Source organism: Mustela erminea, chromosome 6 (assembly GCF_009829155.1).
Source record: "Mustela erminea isolate mMusErm1 chromosome 6, mMusErm1.Pri, whole genome shotgun sequence".
NCBI lineage: Eukaryota > Metazoa > Chordata > Mammalia > Carnivora > Mustelidae > Mustela > Mustela erminea.
Genome location: NC_045619.1, coordinates 57797748 through 57821069, shown reverse-complemented (window position 1 = coordinate 57821069; position 23322 = coordinate 57797748). Strand labels below are relative to the sequence as shown.

At 40.2% G+C, this 23322-nt stretch overlaps 1 protein-coding gene across 4 annotated transcripts; it reads right to left on the bottom strand.

Annotated features, from left to right (window-relative positions):
* Positions 1-1148: 1148 nt before the first annotated feature.
* On the bottom strand, positions 1149-18510 carry PDE6H (phosphodiesterase 6H). 4 transcript variants are annotated; one of them, XM_032347419.1, is made up of 4 exons: positions 18330-18502; positions 6029-6202; positions 4733-4773; positions 1149-2103 (listed from the first exon to the last, which is right to left on the bottom strand). In XM_032347419.1, exons 1-4 carry the CDS (start codon positions 18359-18361, stop codon positions 2027-2029), a joined length of 324 nt encoding a protein of 107 aa, XP_032203310.1. In that variant the 5' UTR covers positions 18362-18502; the 3' UTR covers positions 1149-2026. The 4 variants fall into 4 exon arrangements, with proteins under 4 accessions (XP_032203310.1, XP_032203313.1, XP_032203312.1 ...); XM_032347422.1 differs by lacking the exon at positions 18330-18502 and adding an exon at positions 10524-10733; XM_032347421.1 differs by lacking the exon at positions 18330-18502 and adding an exon at positions 7719-7904.
* Positions 18511-23322: the final 4812 nt, after the last annotated feature.

Here is a 23322-nt window from a genome sequence, read left to right as displayed (position 1 = left end):
TAGGTTCCATTTATATAAGAAGGGCTTTCTTGTTTCTTATTAGAAATTAAAAAAAAAATGGTAGATGTAGAATTAGAAATGGAAAGAATAGGATTCTGGGATTTGAATAGCTTTCAATTTATCTGTTCCAGTGTACCACCAAATGCCAGAATACTTCACAAAATATATCTACTTCATCCTGATCATTACAACTTCTCAAATATTTGCTGGTAATGATCATTTCCCCCCTCTAGGCTAAATATTATCCATTCCTTCAACAGTTCTTCATGTAGCAGGGTTTCTAGATCTTTCTCCAGCCTGGCCATTAAGTATGTTTCTCTGGGTGTATCTTAAAATGTTTAGAGAAACATTTGCAAAGTAAGCCAAATGTGGACCAGAGTCTCACCTAGCTGGACAAGAACCAGGACCTCCATCACCAAGAGGCATATGAGAATGAAAGAGGCTCAACCCGGGGCCCTGGCTATCAAATGGAACCACCGCCGGACAGAAAACAGGGACATGGGCAGAGGTTGGAGTCCCTCCTGGAGGGGGAGGCACACATCCAGGCTTCTCTTCCTGCACGTCACTGTTCTACTCTTGAACTTATACTTTATTTTTTCTTCTGTACTTTTTCTTTTCTGCTAAGGGGTGGGGGTGGGGGTACAGAAATGGAACTCTAATCAGGCCAAGAATTAAAAAAAAAAAACATAGGAGTGCTTTAAATTCCCATGGTCTGGAAGTCCACAGTCTCCTTTCCCCACACTAATCTAGATGCCTTCCTTGGGCTTCTAGTCTTCTGGCTAGAGGTCAGTAGGTCATTTGTGCAAAACGGTGTGGAGCCTGTAGCACAAGACATTTTCTTGAGTGTGAGCTCCTTGAATTCTCTTACTTAGACTCTGCAGGCCTCAATACCATGGAATTATCACCACCTCAAACCTTATATTATCTAATTCAGGCAACCTAGAGTATCCAAAGAGAGAAAACTTTGTCCCAAATTACAGAGTAACTTACTGGTCAAGTCAGGATTGGAACCCAGATCTCTTTCCTCTCTATAATCCCGCCTCTCCTTTCGGTTAATTTACTCCATTCTTTCGCCACAGATTACAAAACTGAAATGAAGAAATTAATACAGCCGGTACCCAAAGCATCCAAGTCAGACAGAGGCAGGCTTTGAATTGCACAATTGCCTTGAAAGTATTGAGGAAAGATAGCTATGTACACATTACATTTGACACAACCTCCACGGTGAAGCAACCCATCATTTTATCTAGAGGGTTCAACCACCTGTCCTTTGCATCTAAGTCTAAACTTTCTAGCATCTAAATCTTTTCCATCAGCTGAGATAAGGCAGGGAGAGGAAGGCTCACATTATCAGATTCCTGAGTTTGAATCTCCAGTCTTCCATCAAACATAAGGCTGTCCAATTTGTACAAGCTGCTTAGGACCTCAGGGATGACCCAGTTCCATAAAATTAAGACCCAGAACGTGCACGATTCACAAAGTTACAAAGCAGAATCAGGGCTTGACTCTTCCTCCCACGCTCTTTCATATGCCCTGTGCTTGTTTCTTTGTTTAATTGGCTCTCAGAACAGGGTATCAGATATTTGCATACAGCATTTACTACCACTGCATCATCAGATTCAAGGTCAGTATGTCCTTTATTAAATGAGAAGGGGAAGGGAGTGACATAAATGTTATCTTTAAAAGCTGCTACTAACTACAGGGAATGCCTTTAAATAGATTTGAAGGACTTCACAAATAAACAACATTTAGAGAACTATGGATGAATTCTAAGCAGCTGATAAGAAAAGGTGGTCAAGTTTGAAATGATTGAACAAGTCTATCTGCATCCACTATTCTGAGCTGAACTATATGGCAGGAGAGGGTCTGACGCTAAGAGAGCTCTTTGCAGCAATTTAAGGGAAATGACTGTCAGCGGAAGAAACCACTTCCTAACAGCTGAATTTCAAGACTCTGGCAGATCAATAGGGCAAAAGGAATCAAAACTACAGCAGCTGCTGTTGAGAATGGCAGAACCTCTGGTGCCTCAGATGATCCCAAACTGAGCAAGCTCATGCAGTTCCAAGTGGCTGAATGCCTCCCAGGGACAAATCACCGTGATGTCTGCAAGAGAGGGAAGAAGAGCTTGTAAGCCAGCCTCACTGACCCTGCCCCCCAGAGCCTTGAGAAGCCTTCTTGTGCTCCAGAAGACATCCTTTGGCTGGAGACACCTCACTCCTCTCTCCCATTCATTGTCTCAGTAACCAGAAAGTTACCTATAATTGCCCTTAGCCCAGGAAGGATTAGACTGACTGCCTAATTAATCCCTTGCACAGTTCTGATGCCCCCCACCCCAGGTAGGTATCTCCATTGGTTTCATTCTGTAGCTCTTTGGAGAGGTGACCCAAGGCTTTTGACTGGAGCTAGCATGAGGGGGTGCAGGTCACTGATCAAACAGGTCTCCTCAAAGCACAATGACTATGGAAAGAACACAAGTGGAATTCTAGTCAGGCCAAGAGTTAAAATGAGAAATAGAAGCATTTTAAATTCCCATGATCTGGAAATCCACTGCCTTCTTACTCCCTGCCCATTCAGATGCATTCCTTGGGCTTCTCTAACTCACTCTTTAGTTCCTTTAGATTTTGAAATGCCTAATATATCCAGTTGCATACTGAGAAGTAATCTCAAGGCATCTACTAATCCAATTTTTTGCTTCAGGCAATAAAATATTATTATCCCTGAATTACAGAGAAGCTGACTGGAACCCAAAGAGATTAAATACCTACCAAAAGAAAAAAAAAATCAGAGTTATAGAGATGGGATTAAAACCAAGCCAAAGATCTCAGATCTCCCCTCAATATAAAGCTCTTTCTAGTGTTCCAAATACGTTGGCAGAGTTAAGCATATCCTCCAGAGCCCAAAGGAAATCTGCTGGTCTTATGTAGTCTGGCCAAAATACAGAAGCAGTTGATTTAGGAGAATAGCAAATGAGCTTTAGAAAATAGCTGGAAAATGTATTTGAGCTCCCAGGAGTGACATTTGACTGTAAAAAGCAAATACACTGAGAACTGCCTGGTAAGGACACTGATTACTAATCACACCATTTATCAAAAGTGTATTGGATGAGTTGAAAATACCTTCACTCAAAAACCTGCACAATGGGGCACCTGGGTGGCTCCATTGGTTAAGCATCTGCCTTCAGCTCAGGTATTGGGATTGAGTCTCACATCGGGCTCTCTGCTCATTGGGAAGTCTACTTCTCCCTCTCCTCACCACCCTCCTCTCAAGCTCTGTCACTTGCTATTTCTCTAAAAAATAAATAAATAAAAATCTTAAAAAAAAATACAAAAAATACAAACCCTCACAGTGGTGTTTATAGCAGAATTATTTATACTTGTGAAAATTTGGAAGCAACAAAATGTCTATTTTTTTTTAGATTTTATTTTATTTATTTATTCGACCTACAGCGGTCACAAGTAGGCAGAGAGGCAGGCAGAGAGAGAGAGGAGGAAGCAGGCTCCCTGCTGAGCAGAGAGCCTGATGCGGGGCTCAATCACGACCTGAGCTGAGGGCAGAGGTTTTAACCCACTGAGCCACCCAGGCGCCCCAGCGATTTGTCTTTTAATAAGATAAGCAAATTGTGATACAGCCATAGAATGAAATATTATTCTGTGGTTAAAAAAAAAAAAAAAAAAAAAGAACTATCCAGCCATATAGGACGTGGAGGAAACTTACGTGAATAAATATTGCTAAGTGAAAGAAGCTAGGCTATAAATCTATAGACTGTATACTTCTAACCATATGACAATCTGGAAAAGGCAAAACTTTTTGGAAAGTAAAATGATTTGTGGTTATCAAGAGTTTGTGGAGGGTGGGAGAAAGGATGAGCAGGTAGAACATGGGGGATTTTTAGGACCTCTATTCTGTGTGTACCTGTAGTTATGGAAATACAACACTATGCATTTGTCAAAACTGGACGACACAAAGAATGGATCCTAATATAAGCTATGAATGCTCACTAATAATAATGTTCCCAACACCGGCTCATCATTTACAACAAATGCACCACACCAATGCAAGATGCTGATAATAGGGGAAGCTACGTACAGGCGTATGCAGGAGCTCTACACTTCCTGCTTAAGGTCTCTGCAAACTCAAAATAGCTCTAAAAAATACAGTTTAGTATTTTTAAAGGGAAGAGCCAGTCATTTTCATTCATTATCCAACAAATCCAATTATTCTAGCTAACTGAAAAATCTTGGATTGGGTACATTCAGTGTGTAGGCCCTGTTCTGGGTGCCAGAGCATCTGTGAAGAGGACGGTGGTTAGGGAGTGCGTTGTCTGGTAGAGTGAAAAAGTTCTCCAGGCTCCTCCCTTGCTTCCAATACCTCACTCTGCGGCCTCCTACTGTCGCTTCATTCCTCTTTGTCTCAGATTTCTCTTCTGAAGAAATGATGAAGTTGGGATAGACAAACGCTGAGAATCTTTCTACCATGAAAGTCTACAACTTGATGTCCTCAAGCATTGTTTAACAGAACAAGAGGATTTAGTATCTTTGGGCCTTAGCTTGATTTCTATTAGAGTTTTTGCCTCAGGGCACATGTGTATTTACTGAGGTGATTAAACTAACCCCCACACTTCTATGTCTTCAAGGACCTGCTTGCTGCCTTAGCTATTTCTTGTAATTTTTCACTGCCCTTTGAGGCCTAAAGAATGGATAGTGGTAAAAGTCCACAGTCTTCGGAGGCTCACCTGTTCCTAGCCCCTCCATGCCTGGAATGTCATCTCCAAACCTATAGAGAGAAAAAGAAAAATTAGCTGACATCAGAGTGAAAGGATCCTGAAATGTCTCCTACTGACAGCTTCCTGACTAAGGGGGCAGGAAGAGGTTTAAGTTTTTGTCTTTGAGAAATATTTTATTTGCATTGACCTGGGGAAAAGACAAAGTGACTCAGGCTGGTTTCAGACAGTGTGTCTCTGTGGTGAGATTTGCCCCTCATAAAAATCTAGCCTAAGACAACTGAGAGCTAACTAGAACTATCCCTGGGGAAATTTAGTCAAGCTCCACTTTTAAAAATAGAAAATAGAATGGAAGCTCCTGGGTGATTCAGTAGGTTGGGTGTCTGCCTTCAGCTCAGGTCATGATCCCAAAGTTCTGGGACAGAGTCTCACATCAGGCTGCCTGCTCAGCAGGGAGCCTGCTTCTCCTTCTTATGCTGCTTTCCCTGCTTGTGCTCTCTTGAGCTCTCTGTCAAATAAATAAATAAATAAAATCTTAAAAGGAAGAAAGGAAGGAAAGAAGGAAGGAAGGAAGAAATTGGAATGAAAACACAGTATGAAAGACATTAAAATGATTAATTCATCTATTTGGTTAGCAGTACAAAAGCATTTATCAAGCATTTACTATGTGCCAAGCATTGTATTAAACATAGAGAATTGAGAAAAAAATGAATTTTCTCTGAGGAACTTCAATCTCAGAGAACAGATGTAAATAAATAAATGTAATGTAAAACAATACAGGTTATCACAGCTGAATGTATGAAATGCAGACATGGAAGTCATGATCACATTTGTCTAAGAGAGTCAGTAATGGCCTCACAAAATAATTTAACATATGAATATATGTTAAAGAATAAATTGGATTTTGCCAAGAAGAGAAAGAGAAAAATAAAGAATTGAAGACTTAACATTTGAAGCCATAAAAATAAACTCTGAGTTCCGGAAATGGCCTGTGTTTTAGTATTCCAAATTAAACCACAGGGTGTACTGGTGAAGAGGAGTGGTCAAGAAAAGTCTGGAAGGTCAAGTCAAAGGTTGCTATGACCGGCTCCATTTGTCGTTTTAAATGTCACCACAGCCTGAGGGGTGAGCGAGAAAGCATTCCAGGGCTAAAAACTAACTGATTCAGTAAAGACTGTGGTAGAGAGGAAAATAGAGGATGGGGTAGAAATCTTTCTAAGTCTATTTAATATTGGGAGCATTAATTTCTCAAAATCAAAGCAGGCTTGTGGGGGAAAAAAATAGAAGTCTTTTTCATTTTGGTCTTACCCTTTAACACCTTTCTTAGGAGGCTTGCTTTTGAATTGGCGAGTCTGTCTCTGCTTAAACTTGGGGGGCCCCTTGCGTGGGGTAGTGGGACCCTGGTTTGAAGATGGAGGAGCCAAAGTAGTGTTGTCGCTCATTCTGATGTCGTTGAGTGTCTGATGGTTCTCTTTCAGGTTCCTTAGAAGGTGAGAGGGGAAAAAAAAAAAAAAAGATTCTTCAGGGTACAGGGACCATTGCTTCTTAGACCCTCACTGGAAAAGTCAGAAAAGTTCAGGACTTCATCTTGTCTCAAAAGGGAAGAATCAATCATTTTTTAAAGAGATTTTCAAGAAAATATGGTATAAATCAATCACTCAATGTAGTGGAATGCAGACTGACAACAGATAGATTGCAAACGAAAAATCTAGATAGATGTGTTGTTTCAATAAATTATCACGAGCTTTCCATGTGAATCTATTATGATAAGTACTTCCCATTCTGTGATCATCATCTGTGAAGACAGGAAAATGGACTGAATGCTATCTATAGTCTTTACAGCACTGATATGTTCTTTAAGTTTAATATATTTTCCACCCTACTACACAATAACCTGACTCCTAATGTTTATTGCCTCACATTTTATGGGCTTTTTATTTTACAGTACCTAACACTGTTTAAGCCTTGTGTAATCAAGATACTCCTCTCCTAGTTCTGGGAGATAACAAGGAGAGCTCTGAACCAGGGACACTAACACCCGTGTAGTATGAGATACATCCCAGTACACACACACACACAAGAAAATCAACGGAGGATGATTCAGGAGTAGGTTTATGCTTTAACTCCATATTCAGACATGAGGTTCTTTAATCACCCATTTCTCTGAAATATTCAACATTTTCTCCTATCCAAATCATGGACTTATCCAATATGATTTTCACAGACTTTGATTTTGGCCGTAGAAACGTACATTGTCATTCTTCAAGTACAAATAGGGATGTCTTAACAAGATAAATTTTAAAAGTAAATATGCTAAGCTAAAGGATGACTTTTCTTCTTTCTCCTTTCTATCACAAAAGTTGATAATACTTCTCCTAGGAAGGAAGAGTCTAAAAAACTCCAAAGAACTTCTAAGTACCCCTAATCTCTTACCCTGAGCCAAACTCTGGGTAAGAGTTCCATGCTCTGCTACCTGGAAGATTTATTTATTTATATAATCTATAAATTATAGACTTATGCTAATATTCTTAGCTTCAACTCTCCCTGACCCATCTTTGGTCCATGCTAATCATCTTCCTCTTTCTCCACCACACGGAACATACCTCAAATGTTATATTGTATGACTTCAAGTTCATCAGCTTTTTCTTATTACTTTCAAAATCAGTTTAAATTATTATCCTGGCCTAAAAGACATTTTTTTCCTTTTCTTCTTTTCCCCAATTACTATTTTCATTTTCTCCTGCTAGTTCTCAACTTTTTCCATAGAAACGCATTGACTAATCTGTGAGTGGGTACCAGGGATGGCGAACCTGGCCAGGTTTACTTGCTTATGCCACGGATCTTGTCTTATTTCCCCACTGGAATGTGCTCTAGTGGGCTTCTTTTTCCATTTTTGTTCATTTCTGTCAAAACCTAGAATAGTGTCTGGCACATAGCAGATGTGCTGTATATATTTGTCTAATTGTTGAATAAATAAATGGAAACATTGAACTACTACCTTGAACTTTGGGTGATGAGAGCCAGACCCTGTGATTTCTCCACCAAACTATAAAGAAGGCATCAGTTGGTCTTCACTTCACAAAGCTCTCAGTGACTTTAGGAAATGGGCTGCCTGTTCGTCTGTTCACTGAATCCAGTTCTTGTGCTGTGGCCCCTCTCTCGCCCTGGTAAACACGCAAAGTTTGTGTCTCTTCCAAGTGTGGTTGGGACCATGGAAACTGCTACTGGGCAGCCAAGAGTAGCATTGTTCTCTGAGTTTATACCAGTAGCTGGCACATCCCGGCTCTGACAAAGCCACAGAGGAAAACTAGAGAATTTCTCTCCAATCAAGATTTTTGGACTTCTCAATTCTTTCAAAATAGTAAGAAAGCCCAAATTTTCCTTCTCTCATCTGGGGAGTTTACTAGGATTAGGATTACCATATTTAACAAATAAGTATGCAGGACACCCAGTTAAACTAGAATTTCAGATAAATAACAAATGGGGTTTTTATTATAAGTATATTCTAAATAGTTCATGGTACATACTTATACAAGAAAAATTATTTGTTATTTATCTGAAATTCTAATTTTACTGGGTGTCTTCTACTTTGATCTAGCAGTTCTATCTAGGATTCCACTGTGTCAGATCTAGAGTCTATAATATGAGGGTTTAAGGTAAACTAATCAGTCATATTACCATTTGGGGGCAATGCAATGTAAAGACTATGTGTTTTAGATTCAAATAGATAGTTTCAAATCCCTGCTCCACAAAAACTGTCTATGTGACCTTGGATAAATTGCATAACTTGTCTGGACCTCATTCCATCTATGAAATTAATCCAATATACCTTCTTTTTAGAGCTATGGAGAAAAGTAAAAGGCATAATATAAATAAGTGTTTGGTGCAAAGTGCTCAAAAAAATAGTAATGATGTAATACACCTTCTAGGAAGCCAACAAACAAATGTGTGATTGGGACACAGGTTCACCTGCCCTTCCTATACACTTTCTCCTGGGCGAACGGTTGAAGAGCCCTTGTCACATACCAGAGAGATGACTGTCACCAGCACTTGCTGGGTCATCTTCTGTATCCCTCCAATACCCTATTAATTTATGACTGGTCTTGAAATTCTGCTGTAAGCTTGGATTCCCTTGACATCCCCAAAAGAAGCCCCAAAGAACTTAAAAATCACACTTGACTTCCATCTTTCCTTGATTATACTTCCCCTTTTCTCTTGTAAATTTCTTTTGCATATTTATATATGTGATTTTGAAGTCGCAGGCTCAGATGGCATTCCCGTTCCTCTCTAGGTATGTATGATGCATTATATAAAGGTATTCTCTTCCGAAAGCGCTATAGAACAGTTGCCTCATTCGTCCCTGGATCCTCCTGATCCTCAGGGTTTGCACCATGGGTAAAAACTTTGTATTTATTATGCATTTCATGTATAATATTTCATTTTTGAGTAGATAGGACACTCTAACTCGTAGAGTTTTTCTGTCATGGATGTGCCCTCCAGTTCTCCCTGTAAAACCATTTGGGAGGAACAGAGCAAATATGACCCTTCCCTGCCTTGGAAGTTAGTCTTGTCCATGCCGCATATCACCAGAGGCTAAACTTATCCCGGCCATGCTTTCCTAGGAATTAAAAGGGCATCCCCAGGCTAAATAATCCTCCATCCAGTGTCAGACTTGCTTTCAGCTGTAGGAAGATGTTTCACATTTTTGTCTTCCAAAAGTGTCAAGAAATTCATTCATTCCTTTGTGAGATGGAATGGCTTTCTATTTTTAAAGCAGTGTCAGCCCTTTTGAAGAGTAAAAACTGTTGTTCTGCAGAAGGAAGTGGATTCAGCAGAGCAGTACATCAAAGCACAGTTTTGTAGGGAATCAGGGTTAGTGTCACCTTGGATGCAAGGCAGCAGAGTTCAGAGTAAGAAGCTAAGGAGGATGATCATCCATAAACCCCAGCTAAGGCAGAGCAGTATCAGAAGGTCCTGAGTCAGGATCTCTGATGTTGCTATCATCACCCCCAAAATTCCAGGTCTCCCCTTCTTGGCATAGATATAGACAAATAGATAATTCTATTGTTGGGGGGCTAAGAGAAGGGGTGAGGAGGAAATAGGTGCAGGAGTGGTCTCCCTGCACTGATGGGGTTGGGCCAATAAATATCACCAGGGTCCTGCTGAGGCAGAGAGAATCAGATAATCTGGAGAGCCAAGGAAGACCCTAACCAAAGCCATGAAAAGACCAAAAAAAAAAAAAAAAAAAAAAAAAAAAAAAAAATCCGCAAGTACCTTCATTCGGATTGGAACAAACAAACACTTTGGCCTCAGAGGGAGAAGGCTAAGCCACCCACACAGCACTGGGGTCATTCTGACTGCCTTTTGACTCTCTTTCTCCTTATCCTCACACTCTCATGTCCCCCCTTTTGTATTTTGGTCTCTTTCATGGACACCCTGGGAGTAAAGAACTGTTTGCTCTGTGGTCACTTAGTGCCCCAGATCCCTCCTTTCCCAGAAAACTGGGAGCCACAAAAAAGAAGAGTCAGTGTGGGGTTCTTTCAAAATGAGTTGAGTAATCAAGTTTTGCAGCAACCTCTCAATAACCAAGTTTCACTTATTAGCTGGCTGCATGACATTATAAGGCAATTTGGATGTATTTCCTTCATGTTTTTTCCCAGTTTCATTCCCGGCCCCAGCCCAGGCCCGCTGGTTCAGTGTGTTTTCGTCCATTTCTTTATTTTAGAGCCAGATCAACCCTCCACCACCCACAAAGCCTTTCAATTAAAACCTATTTAAACACCAGAAGTTGAGAAATACTCACAGAGTTGAATGTTGCTCCCATAAACCGCCCAGTCGCTCTCTTCAAAGCAGATGAATAAAGGATCTATGCCTCCTGATTTATCTCCCTGTAATACCCACATGCCTCGTAATCCCACTGTTAGGAGCTTAGAGCACCAACCCACGTACAAAGAAGTTCAGAGAATAAAGGGTGAGACTGGGACAGGCTTAGGAGGTTTCTGACAAGTGAAATACTCTCACAAAACTGACTTGGGCACTCTCCTGTCAATCAGTAGGTGTTGAAACTACAAATGCACACAACATGCTGATATCCAGGGGCATATTCGTGGTTTGTGATTCGCAATCTCTTGTCTTCCTTCATTCCCACCACTGTCCTTGTTGTCTCCCATTCCATCCGGTTCCCTGACACACACACACCCCGCCCCAGTCATAAGTCAATCCCCACCACACAAGCATCGTGTCATAATTCTTATGGGAATCTAGATAACTGGAAAGATAAACAAAATCATAGTGTCCTGTGCTGCAGTGGGGACACTGGGATGCTGATTGTGTGAGCAATGACATTGAAAAGTATACGATCTCTCTCCCTAATAAGTTCTGGATATATTTCCTCAGTAAGATAGAACCGCAAATCAAAAATGACACAAAATTCAGTGGTACTTGACAGAGAAAGAGCCCAACGTATAGCTGATAACTTTTAACTGATGGCATTTATTTGAAAATTGATTGCTGAATCTTCCATATCAAAGGCTTCAGAGCACAGGGCTCAGCTACAATTCAACTCATTGGTACCCTTGGCTGCAGTCTTTCCATTACGTTGAGCCACTAGTATTAATTTGTACATCACTTTATATAGACCTTAGTCCATAGGCTAGCATCATTAAGTTCTTTTGAGAAATTTGTCATAGAGAAATAAAGTGATTTACTCCAGACTGTGTATAAAGTTAGTAGTGGAGCCAGGATCATGGCCTAAATCTGGAAACACCTTGCATATTCTGCTATCTTTCTATTATATTATAGCAAAGCAGAATAGACCGAGATGCACATGTTGCTGGTCTCTCTCATGCCTTGCCAGTGAATTGTAATGTGCCCTCCCTAAATTGTTACTTGTTAGAGAATTGCACTCCATAAGGTTATAGAGGAAGAAGGTCAATTTATCCTTCCCAGGCAAGGATAGATTCTTAACTGACAGCCCCAAGCAGATTACATGGACAGCTAAAAAGCTTATTTTTTTTTAATGAAAAAATAATAATAACCTTGGTCTTCACCAAAATTAGAGGAATTCTGAAGCAGCAAGTGCAGTGCAGAGCCAGTAGAATATTTAGTGTCTGGATGAGTCTTTCCATTCCCACCTCTGGTCTCCATTACAATTCAGACCTCCTCTACTCTTAGAAGGCACATAGATATTGAGATTCTTTTCTGTGAAACCCTCACCCATTCTCTATTTCTTTGCTGAAGGACTACAACTCATACAGGCAGTGAAAAGAGCAATAAGCCAAATGCTCTAGAGTATTCTTACTCAAAATGTATAAGCGTCCATATCACCCGAGCGTTTGTTAGAAATACAGGACCTCAGGGCCTGCTCCAGACTTACTGACCCAGAAGCTGCATTTTAACAAGGTTTCAAGGTGATTTGTTTGCACAGTACTGTTGTAGACCCATGTGCAGGCTTGATCTCACCACATCTCTGCTATGTGACAAGAATGCCACCTCCTCCAGCCTCAGTTTCTTCATGTCATATACCAAAATGTGCCAAGGTTCTCAATTTTTTCCATCCCAACGCACTTGAGAAAGATAAACCACCTTCATTGGTAACAGGATTTGTAACCAGTGATTCTCACTGTTAGAGGAAGGAGGAGGGTGTTGTACCATTACACTTCTTTCCCAGGGAAAGCCAGAAGAATGGAATGTGAGGAATGAGATGTACGACCAAGTATATAGTTGGAAAAACTCTTCTAAAGTGATTTTAGGGGCACCTGGGTCACTCAGAGGGTTAAGCCTCTGCCTTTGGCTCAGGTCATGATCTCAGGGTCCTGGGTCAAGCCCTACATCAGGCTCTCTGCTCAGCGGGGAGCCTGTTTCCCCCTCTCTCTCTGCCTGCCTCTCTGCCTACTTGTGATCTCTGTCTGTCAAATAAATAAATAAAAACTTTTTAAAAAAATAAAGTGATTCTAATTTAGCTCTCAAGGATTTATGATTAGAAAATCCTCTAATTGCTTTAATGACTTAAAAATTTATTTTCCATCCAGTTTTGGACCAAGATGGAGTAGATATGCTTCTCCCCATTCCTGTGTTAAGTACAGCTAAAATTCCTAAATATTATATATAGAAAAAACATAAGAGTATTTTAAAAGGTCAAGAGAAGAAGAGAGACCAAATAGGGAATTTAGTGCTCTAGGAACAATGTGGCAGTAAATTCCTTGAGCTCTCTTTTAGTTTTGTATATCCTGGACTAGAGGGAAGAGAGGCAGCAACCCAGAAACACAAACAGGAGCAGATAAAAAAAAATCCTCTCGGGCCCCTGGGTGGCTCAGTGGGTTAAGCCGTTGCCTTCAGCTTGGTCATGATCTCAGGGTCCTGGGATTGAGCCCTACATTGGGCTCTCTGCTCAGCGGGGAGCCTGCTTCCCCCTCTCTCTCTGCCAGTGTCTCTGCCTACTTGTGATCTCTGTCTGTCAAATAAATAAATACAATCTTTTAAAAAAAAAAAACTCTCAAAAAGCCTACTCTTTCTAGACAAATGACCAGAAAAGATGTAATCTAGTAAGACAGAAAAAAATTAGACAAAAATCACCTTATGCCATGGGGAAAAATCCAACATCTGTTTTTGGGGAAAAAGGCCAGTTTCAAACCCATCCGCACAGGTTAAGTGTCGAGACTTCCATCCAGGCCCAGCTATAATTAGGTAACCCTACCCCACCCCCACCTAAGTAGTATCAGAGAAGGCCACATAGGGACCTTAGACTTTCATTCCAACCAGTGCTAACGAGGCACCCTCTTCCTTCTTACCAGAATGGTGTCAGAGGAAGCCAAGTGGGGAATTTTCACCACTCTTCAGCAATAACAAGGTACCTAAAGAAGAACAAAATGAACATTTTAGACTAATACAATAACAAACACAAAAATTCAATGAATGGGCTTGACAACAGAAAAAAGACAAAAGAAAGAATCAGTGAACCTGAAACTAGAACAGTAGAAATTACCCCATCTGATTAAAAGAGAGAAAATAAATAGAAAAGGAGGAGGAGGAGGCAAAAAAGGAGAAGAAAGAGAAGAAGATGACGACGATGACGACGACAACAGAACAACAACAGCCACCCGAGAACTTGGAAACTAAAAGATCTAACATTCATGTCATCAGAGTTCCAGGAGAGGAGAAAAGGATGAGGCTAAAATGTACTTGAAAAAATAGACTGAAAATTTCCTAAATTTGATGAAAGACAAAAGCCTATGGAATTAAGAAGCTATCGAACCCCAATGGGACAAACCCAAAGAAATCTACGCCAAGCACATCATAATCAAGTGACGAAACTAACGACAAAACAAATTTTGAAAGCAATTTAAAAATATATATATACTATCTTACCTAGAGGTGAAAAAATGGAATGATGGAGGATTTTTCATCAGAAACCATGGGGCCAGAAGAAAGTATCACAACATTTTTTAAGTCCTGATAAAAATAGAACTGTCACCTCTGAATTTATCCTTCAGGAGTGAAGGGAAATAAAGACATCCTAATAAAGAAAGACTAAGACAATCTATCACCAGAAAACCTACACTAAAAGAATGACAAAGGAAGTTCTTAAAACAGAAAGGAAATGATAATTTAAAAAAAAGAAATTTTTGAACTTCTAGAAAGAAAAAAAAAAAAAAAACGAAAAAAGAGGAAGTGTGGGATACAAGGGGATGTGTGGAAGACAGGAAACTCAACCACATTCTTCTGGGCTTGTGGAGACCTAAAAATCGTTCAAGACTCTGTGGAGTTCTAGAGATCTGGTCAGTTTGCATCTTCAGGGACTGTACCCATTGTTCTCTGTTCCAAGTGGTTGTTCTTTTTGTTTCTCTACTACTCCTGCTGCCACTGAGTCTTAGAGGATTTGAGTAGCCAGGCTAACCACCAGGAAGTACGCACTGCCTCTGGGAGACAGAAGAGTTCTACCAGCTTACTTAATTGGTGACTTGCTAGCCTCTTCAGAGCTGACTCTTGATCAGTTATCTATCTCTGATCGGAAAACCAGGTAGTGAAGTCACATGGCTCTGAACAAGATGACTGATGATCAAGAAATTCCTGTGGATGACCCTTGGTTGCCCTGGACACTCCAAGACTTCAGAGGCATAAGAAATAAAGCCAGCAGAAACATTGCTGGGAAAAGAAAAAGAATTATTGGTATATGTGATGACATCAATGAATAGGAAGCACATTTTACTAAGTGAGAGAATCCAGAGTTGAAAGGCTCTAATGGTATCTGATTTAATTAATGACATTCCAAAATGGAAAAACTATGAGGTTGGAGAACTAATCGGTGGTGGCCAGGGATTGAGAGAAGTCGACTGCTGGTAAAGGGACAAGGCGAGGGATTTTAAAGGGTGGTGGGATTATTTGGTATCATGATTGTAGCGGGAGATCTGTAACTCCAAGGATTTTTACTGTATGCAAATTTAAGAACGAAATATCATAAAAATGCTTCTAAAAATTATGTTTCATAGTTCTATAATCCTTGGTTCTTGATACTTTCTGACAGATGGGAAAGTATTATTAATCACATACAGGGAGTTAAAGGGCAGGCACTAAGTAATTAGAAAGTAATCAAAATTTTAGCTGACCAATAAGCTCCTTACACAAGCACTAATCTCTAATCCTTCTTTAGTGTTTCTTAAAATACCTTTGAGTAGGAAGACACACATCAGAGACACATTTCCTCTACATTCGGATTCTCCTAGACCAGGATTCCCACTCTGATGAATACACGGTGGACCCCAGAGAGGAACGCCCTAAATGTGAAGAAGGAAGGTACAAGGCTCTCCCCCATCTTCTCCTAATGTCCAATAATATTTAAGCCTTTTCCAGAACAACATTGTTAATCTTGAAAAAAATAACCTATTAATTAAAAATACAATACTTCCTTTCAGAAAATAGGAAGTGGGAACAGTACTAAACTCATTTAATTAAGCCAGTTTACCCTCATAAAATATTTTAACACTAAAACCAAAGGCAATAAAAAGGAAAAATACTGACCAATCTCTCATAAATTTAGATGTAAAAATTCTTTTTTTTTAAAGATTTTTCTTTATTTATTTGACAGAGATAGACAACAAGAGAGGGAACACAGGCAGGGGGGAACAGGAGAGGGAGAAACAGGCTTCCTACTGAACAGGTAGCCTGATGCGGGGACCCTGAGATCATGACCTGAGTCAAAGGCACAGGCTTAACAACTGAGCCACTCAGGTGTCCCTAGATGTAAAAATCTTTATCTTTAATGAAATAATAGCAAATCAAATACAGGAATGTACAAAAATAATAATACCCCATGATCAAGTGAGATTAATTCCATGTATGCAAGACTATTTAAAGCCTAATCAACTAACATAATGCATTATATCAACAGCCTAAAGAAGAAAAATCATATAACCATATCAATTGATATAGAAATGCACAGAAAATGCATTTTGCAAAAACCAGTGCCCATTTATGATAACTCTCAGCAAACTAGAAATAAAACTCAACTCAAAAAAAAATCTTCAAAATAAACCAGCCAACCAAATAAAAAAAACCCTACAGTTTACTTCATACTTAATTGTAAAAGACTGAATGCTTTTTCTCTAGGTCAGGGACAATTCAAGGATTTGTGCTCTCATCGGTCTTATTCGACATGGTACTGAAAATTCTGGCCAATGCAATCAGGCATGAAGAGAATAGAAAGCATATAATTTGGAAATGAGGAATGAAGCCACTCCTATTTACAGATGACATGATTATCTACATAGAAAAACCTTAAGGAATCTTCATTTTAAAACTATGCTATAACTAATAAGTGAGTTCAGCAAGGTTGAAGTATATTAGACTAATACAGAAAAATCAATTGCATTTATACATAACAATGAATAAATGAAAACTAAAACTTAAAAAGTAACATCATTCACAATTGCTCTAAAAAAATGAAATACTTGGGTGTAAATCTAACAAAGCATGCACAAGACTTGTATGATAAAAACTACAAATTCTGATTTCTAAAAACATTTTATGATTTTATTTATTTATTTGACACAGAGAGAGAGAGATCACAAGTAGGCAGAGAGGCAGGCAGGGAAAGAGGGGGAAGCAGGCTCCCTGCTGAGCTGAGAGCCCAATGTGGGTCTCAATCCCAGGACCCTGGGATCATGACCTGAGCCAAAGGCAGATGCTTAACCCACTGAGCCACCCAGGTGCCCCTAAAAACATTTTTAAAAGAGAGAATGAGTAAGCACAAGCAGGGCGAGCAGCAGGCAAAGTAAGAAGCAGGCTCCCCATTGAGCAAGGAGCCTGATGCGGGACTCAATCCCTGAACCCTGGGATCATGACCTGCGCTGAAGGTAGACACTTACCTGATCGCCACTGAGGCACCCTGCAAAATCTAATTCAAAAGAAATCAAAGCAGACCTAAACAGTTGAAAAAACACACCGTGCTTATGGATTACAGCACTCAACATAATAAAGATATCAATTCTCACTAAACTGATCCATATTTATTACAATTTCTATCAAAATTCCAGCAAGGTTTTCTGTAGACATAGAAAAGTTTATTCTAAAATGCATGGCCAAAACAAATATTAAAAGAGAAAAAAGTAGGGTGGGAGCGAATGACTCTTCCTAATGTTAAAGCGTACTACATAGCTACGGTAGTCAAAACAGTATGGTATGGACTGAGTAATAGACACACAGATCCGTGAAACAAAGCAAAGAACCCAAGTGGAGATCCACAAAATATGCCCCATTAACTTGTGACAAAGGTACAAACGTAATTAACTGGAAGGGGGTCAGCCTGTTTGACAAATGGTGCTGGAGAATGAACATCTAAATCCTGGACAAATGAGGCTGAGCATTGACATTTTGTCCATGGACATCAGAAATAAAACAAAACAAAACGGAACCAAAAAAGTGAATCTTACACCTCACACTTTATGTACCTAAAATTCCACACCTCACTGCCACACACTGCATGAAAACTAGCTTAATGTGTATCACAGACTTAAAGGTGTAAATCTATAAAGATTTAGGGGAAAAAAACTAGGAGAAAATCTTCAGGGCCTAAGTCCTTCTGGACTAAGCAAACATGTCTTAGACGTGCCAGCAAAATTACTTAACAGGGAAATCTGATATACTTGACCTCATCAAAATTAAAACGTTCACTCTGAAAAACCCTGTTAAGAGAATAAAGAGAACAATATGCTGGGAGCAAATATTTGCAAATTACACACCCAACGAAGGATTTGCCTCTAGAATATACAAAGAACTCTCAAAACTCAATATTCAAAAGGCAAACATGCCACTTAGAAAATGGGCCAAAAAATACAAATAAACATTTCACTGTAAGAGAATATACAGATGGCAATAAGGACATAAATAGATGTTTTCCATAATCCTCCATTAGGGAAACACAAATTAAAGCCACAATGAGGAAATGAATCAAGTATGGCTCTCCGGGAGGAGAGCATTCCTGTAGAGACAACACCTGCTGAAATGGGAACCTACTTCTCCTGTAAGGATTAGCAGGGGACAGAGAACAAAAGAGAAGGGAGAGGAGTCTGGAGTGGTGCAAGGGGCACCAGTTATCGAATAACATAAAAATTACCTCAAAATTTGGCAGCTTCTATAAGTAAACATCTGTTACATCCCATGGTTTCTGAGGGTCCATTCAGGAGTCCCGAAGCTAGGTGGTTCCTGGTCCGTCTTTCATGAGGCGACAGCCAGCCTGCTGGGACTGGTGGGAGGATTCACTTCCTACATAGCTCACTCGCACAGCTGTTAGCCGAATCCTCATTTCTCACCATGTAGACCACACTGCATTGTCACTCATAAGTCACTTTAGTGTCCCTATGCCATGACACCTAGCTTTCCTCAGAACTGCTGATCCAAGAGATCAAGAGAGAAGGCACGATGTCTTTTATAACATAATCTCAGAACTGACATAGCATTCAGCTCATGCCACACTTCTGCCGTGCTCTATTGGTCCCAAAGACCAAGCCTGATACAGTCTGATTAGGGTTGATAGCAGGATCATTGGAGCCATCTTGGAGATTGATTACCATAATGAGCCCACCTGCAGACCACAGCAAATGTTTCCATTTTATTGTAGATGGGTTTAAGGTCCCCTAGAAGTTTCAGATGGAAGGAATGATCTGGTCACGAGTGTGCTTCTTACTCTGACTACTCTGAGGAGAGTAAAGCATGAAGCTATTACGAAAGTGGATAGAACAGAGACTGTTCTAAAAGTATCTGAAGGCATGGTGATGGTAGGGCTAGCCCGCTAGCAGAGGAGATGAGAAGTAATCAACAGGTTATATTTGAAAGTAGAGCTTGCATAAGATGGGATTTTCCTAGATGTCAGCAACTTCTCTTTTTATATTCTCTTGGGGTGGTCTCATCCATTTATGTGGTTTAAGATGGTGTTTCTCAAACGTCACAACTTACTTGCAGAGTGTTTTAAAGCAGATTCCTGACTCCAGCCCTAGAGATTCTGATAGCGTGGGTCTGGCGCTGTCCTGATAATTTGCATTTCTAACAAATTCTTGTGTGAATTCCATCTGCGGAGCCACAGACCACACTTTGGGAAACCTGGTTGAAACTACTAACCATAACCTGATGAATCAGTAGTTTAGAGTTGAAATTCAGGATTATATATCTTTCTGTCAAAAATCACCTCCTAGAAGGGAGACAAACCATAAGTGACTCTTAATCTCACAAACCAAACTGAGGGTTGCTGGGGGAAGGGGGGTTGGGAGAAGGGGGTGGGGTTATGGACATTGGGGAGGGTATGTGCTTTGGTGAGTGCTGTGAAGTGTGTAAACCTGGTGATTCACAGACCTGCACCCCTGAGGATAAAAATATATTATATGTTTTTGTACCCCTGGGGATAAAAATATATGTTTATAAAAAATAAAAAATTATAAAAAAAAGTATATATATTATATGTTTATAAAAAATAAAAAATTAAAAAAAAATCACCTCCTAGAAATGGAATGATTGTTTTCAAACTCAACATGTCCAAACTCAAGTCATAACCTCCCCGGAGACATCTGTCTTTTCTTTCGTATTTTCCAGATCAGTGGGGCATACCACCACGGATCCTGTCATTCTTGCAGCAATCGGTTAAGTCCTCCCTCCGCCCCCTCCTCATCCTTCACCAAGTCATGCCGACTCCACCTGAGTATTTCTTAGAGCTGACCCCCTCTGTCTATCCCTACTATGAATGCTGCTCTAGTTCAGGCCTGAACAGTCTCCAAACTGCTTTTGTTCCCATCAAACCCATCAACACAGCTACCAGAGTAAACTATAGAGCAAAACACAAAACTCTGCATGTGTCTCCTTTACTTTCAATGGCTCTCCATCGCTGACAGGATCAAGATCAAGTTCCTTATTTGCATAGCATGAGAGATCTGTTGTGATGAGGACCCTGTGCCTGTCCTGCTCAGGCACATTTATTATCCTTATCTAATGTTCATTTTGAAGTCCAGCAACCTCGAGCTGCTCCTTTGTAATTCCCTGCACACACCACACCATTGTAGGACACCATGCCCTCGCTCATGTTTTCCCCCTCCTCAAATGCCTTCTCCTCCACCTCCAACCCTTTGTAGCTCTCCTTTGTAGACTTTGCGTTGGAATCGCTTCCTTCAAGAAGCCTCTCTTGATGTCCTTACTAACTTCTCTTGATACCTCCTGTACATTTCTTTTCCTAAGCACACACAAAAAATTTAATTTGTTTATTTCTGTCCTCCTCATTGCATTGGTAGCAACATTCTAGGACTGTGCCTTAGAAGTGGGTTTATCTCTGACCTTGTGCGCAGGTCCTGGAATATAGCTAGATGGGAATTCTTAAGGGCTTGTTGAATTTGGAAATGAACCTTTATTTGAGATGTGTGTAGGCTGATTGGGAGCACATAGATGAAAATAACTCACTCTTGGTCAATTTCATATGTGGTCTGCAGTAATAAGCATCAGAATATCCTGTGGAATTGATGATGGTGATGCTTTTCTTAACCTCGATCATTTATTGAGTATTGAGCACCCTGCTGGACACTTACTCATACATCATTTCCAACCCTTCCAGCGATGCTGAAGGTTGATGTGCCTCTTTTACAGATGGGCAAACTGAGGCTCCAAGGAAAAAAAAAAAAAAACATGGCCCAGGGATACACTGATGGGAAGACACAGAGCCAGGACATCTGTCTAACTGTAGCTCCCCCCTTCCCACCCCCAGCCCGCTTTTGGTGCCCGGTGGATACATTTCAGAATGCACAGCTTTCAGGGTGGAAAGTCTTCTCTGAGAGTTTGTTGTCTCAACTTGGAGCCTCAAAGAAATACGTCTGTGCAAAAAGGGGAAGTGTTAACAGTCGGCCTCGGTCTTTTGTCACTTTTTGAGGTTCACGGCAAAGGCACCGCCCCATGGAAGAGTTGTCCAGAATTTACTTTTCAGTCATCTGCTTGTAACAACAAAGATAAACTGGAAAATATTTCAAAGTTTTGATGATTGTTCTGGAAACTCTCATGTAGGTTTCCAAGTACTGTGGCTTTCATTTGGCAGCACAGGACTAAGGTCCTTGGAGTAAGAGCTTCCTTGCAGCCATGACAGGCATTGTCCTGCATCTGAAGAAGCTTAAATATGAGGGAGTCTGGGTACATAACACATCTTTGTCAGCATGGGCTGGAAGCAGAGTGTCTCCCCTCATGGGTCTCTTCAAAGAGTCTCTTTGTCTGTTCCCTCTGCTGATAAATACAGGTGCACAGTGAATAGTGATGGAGGAAAAATGAGAAATGGGAATTTCGGGGCATCCCTCCCCTGACTGTGATGTCAGGAAGTACTTTAGGAAAACATGGTAGTTGTCCTCCAACTTATGGAAAGCCCATGGCTGTATCATCAAGAAGAGACTTTCAACGAGCAATTCTTAATCCTTTCGAGGTCATGGACTCCTTTTCCAGAAGTTATGAATGCTCTCTCCTCCCCCAATAAATACACACATACTGCACACATACCTAGCGATGTTAAAGACACTTTCCTTCCAGTGTCCGTGCCCAATGCAGTGCATTGAGAAAAATTGTGGAGACATGTTGGGCTTGACAGGAGAAGAGAAAAAAAAAAAAAAAAGCCTTGTTTGACTAGTGACATCTTCCCTAATAGTATGGGAAAAGGGGAGTAGAATGTGGACTATGAATCTACCATTCCCAATTTTTAAATCTCCTTTGTTCTAAACAATTTATTTTTACCTATGTTATTTTTTCATTGTCCCCCCTAGAACATAACTGCCACAAGAGAGCAGAGAGTTTTGTAGTCTACTGCTGTTTCGCTGGTGCCTAGAACAGTAGCTGAAAAAATAAAGGTGCTCCGCGAATGTTATTGAGAGAAGAAATGCATCCCCCTCTTGGGAGCACCAGGTTACAAAATTTACTCTCTCCCATGTGAATTAGTGTTTGCTTTGATTTAAAATATGGCCAGATACATTCAAGGGCTATCTTCTATCTTAGCATTTTAGGAAATTTACAAACGAAGTCTGTATTGGGTTTTCAGGACTTTTGCTAAATTTAATTATATACTGTTTTTTTTATTTGCCTAGATTCATCTCTTTTCTCCCACCAAATAACCATACCCTCGACTGTTTCAGTTCCCATGACTAAAGATATATTTGGTGGCATCAATTTACGAAATAAAGGGAACAAGATGCAGCACGTTCAAATGACAGCAAAATAAATGTCAGTTTCTCCAACTATATTTGCTTAATTAGTCAGCTCTACACATATCGAAACAATGTAAGTATGAAATATGCAAGTGTTCATATAAATAAGCTTTTTTTTTAATTGACAGCAGCTATGGAGTTTATGAAATCAATGTGACTGGACTACTTAAGAACTGCTTGTTCCTTTAAAGTGTTTAAATATGGCCCCTGTAACTTGTTCCCATTTAAATGACTTCACAAACCATTTCTCTAAATAGGGTATGAAGTCAGTTTTCGTACTCGTTAAATTACCACAAATTCTGTGTTACAAGACTGTGAATTAATGAAGTCTTAAGCTATTTTGCAATCCACATCCCTAGGTTTAATCGAAAACAGTGCTTTACTTCTTTTTTAATTAAAAAAGTAGTGAAAACTACAAGTAACATTTGATTGTGCTGCAGTGCAAAGCTACATTTTGAAATCATAACCAACAAAACTCCAAAAAACCTGTTTGAGGGCCAAGATTATGCAGTTAACATTTATAATTCCTTAACGCTCTGCATTGGCTGCCAGCAAACTTTCAAGATATCTGGCCGATAAGAAAGCTGGCAGAGACCACACAGGAACAGAAGTCAGTGATTCGAAGTAAAGCTCATGCGAATTTACTGCTGCTGGTTTTCGGCTACTTGCCTCAGTTAAGTTTATGCACTGCAATGACTTAATTTGTTTCAACATATCTGCACAATGATCCTCAATGCTCAGAGGCTATGGCCTCGATGCCCATGCACGAGCACTCACGCATACCCACGTTCACACTCACACGGGCGGTCGTGCTCACACCTGTGCCATTACTTGACAAGAACACTGTTCAGTTGACTGATCAAGAGATATGCAGTGCAAAGGCACAGGATTTGAGAC

What these genes read in the sequence shown, in the direction of transcription:
- PDE6H (XM_032347419.1), bottom strand. Translation starts at nt 18,361, where the DNA reads ATGTTTACTTATAGAAGCTGCCAAATTTTGAG. An exon ending in AGAAGCTGCCAAATTTTGAG is followed by an intron (nt 6,203 to 18,329) that starts GTAATTTTTATG and finishes TCACCTTCTAAG; the next exon opens with GAACCTGAAAGAGAACCATC. An exon ending in CATGGAGGGGCTAGGAACAG is followed by an intron (nt 2,104 to 4,732) that starts GTGAGCCTCCGA and finishes CCTCTCTTGCAG; the next exon opens with ACATCACGGTGATTTGTCCC.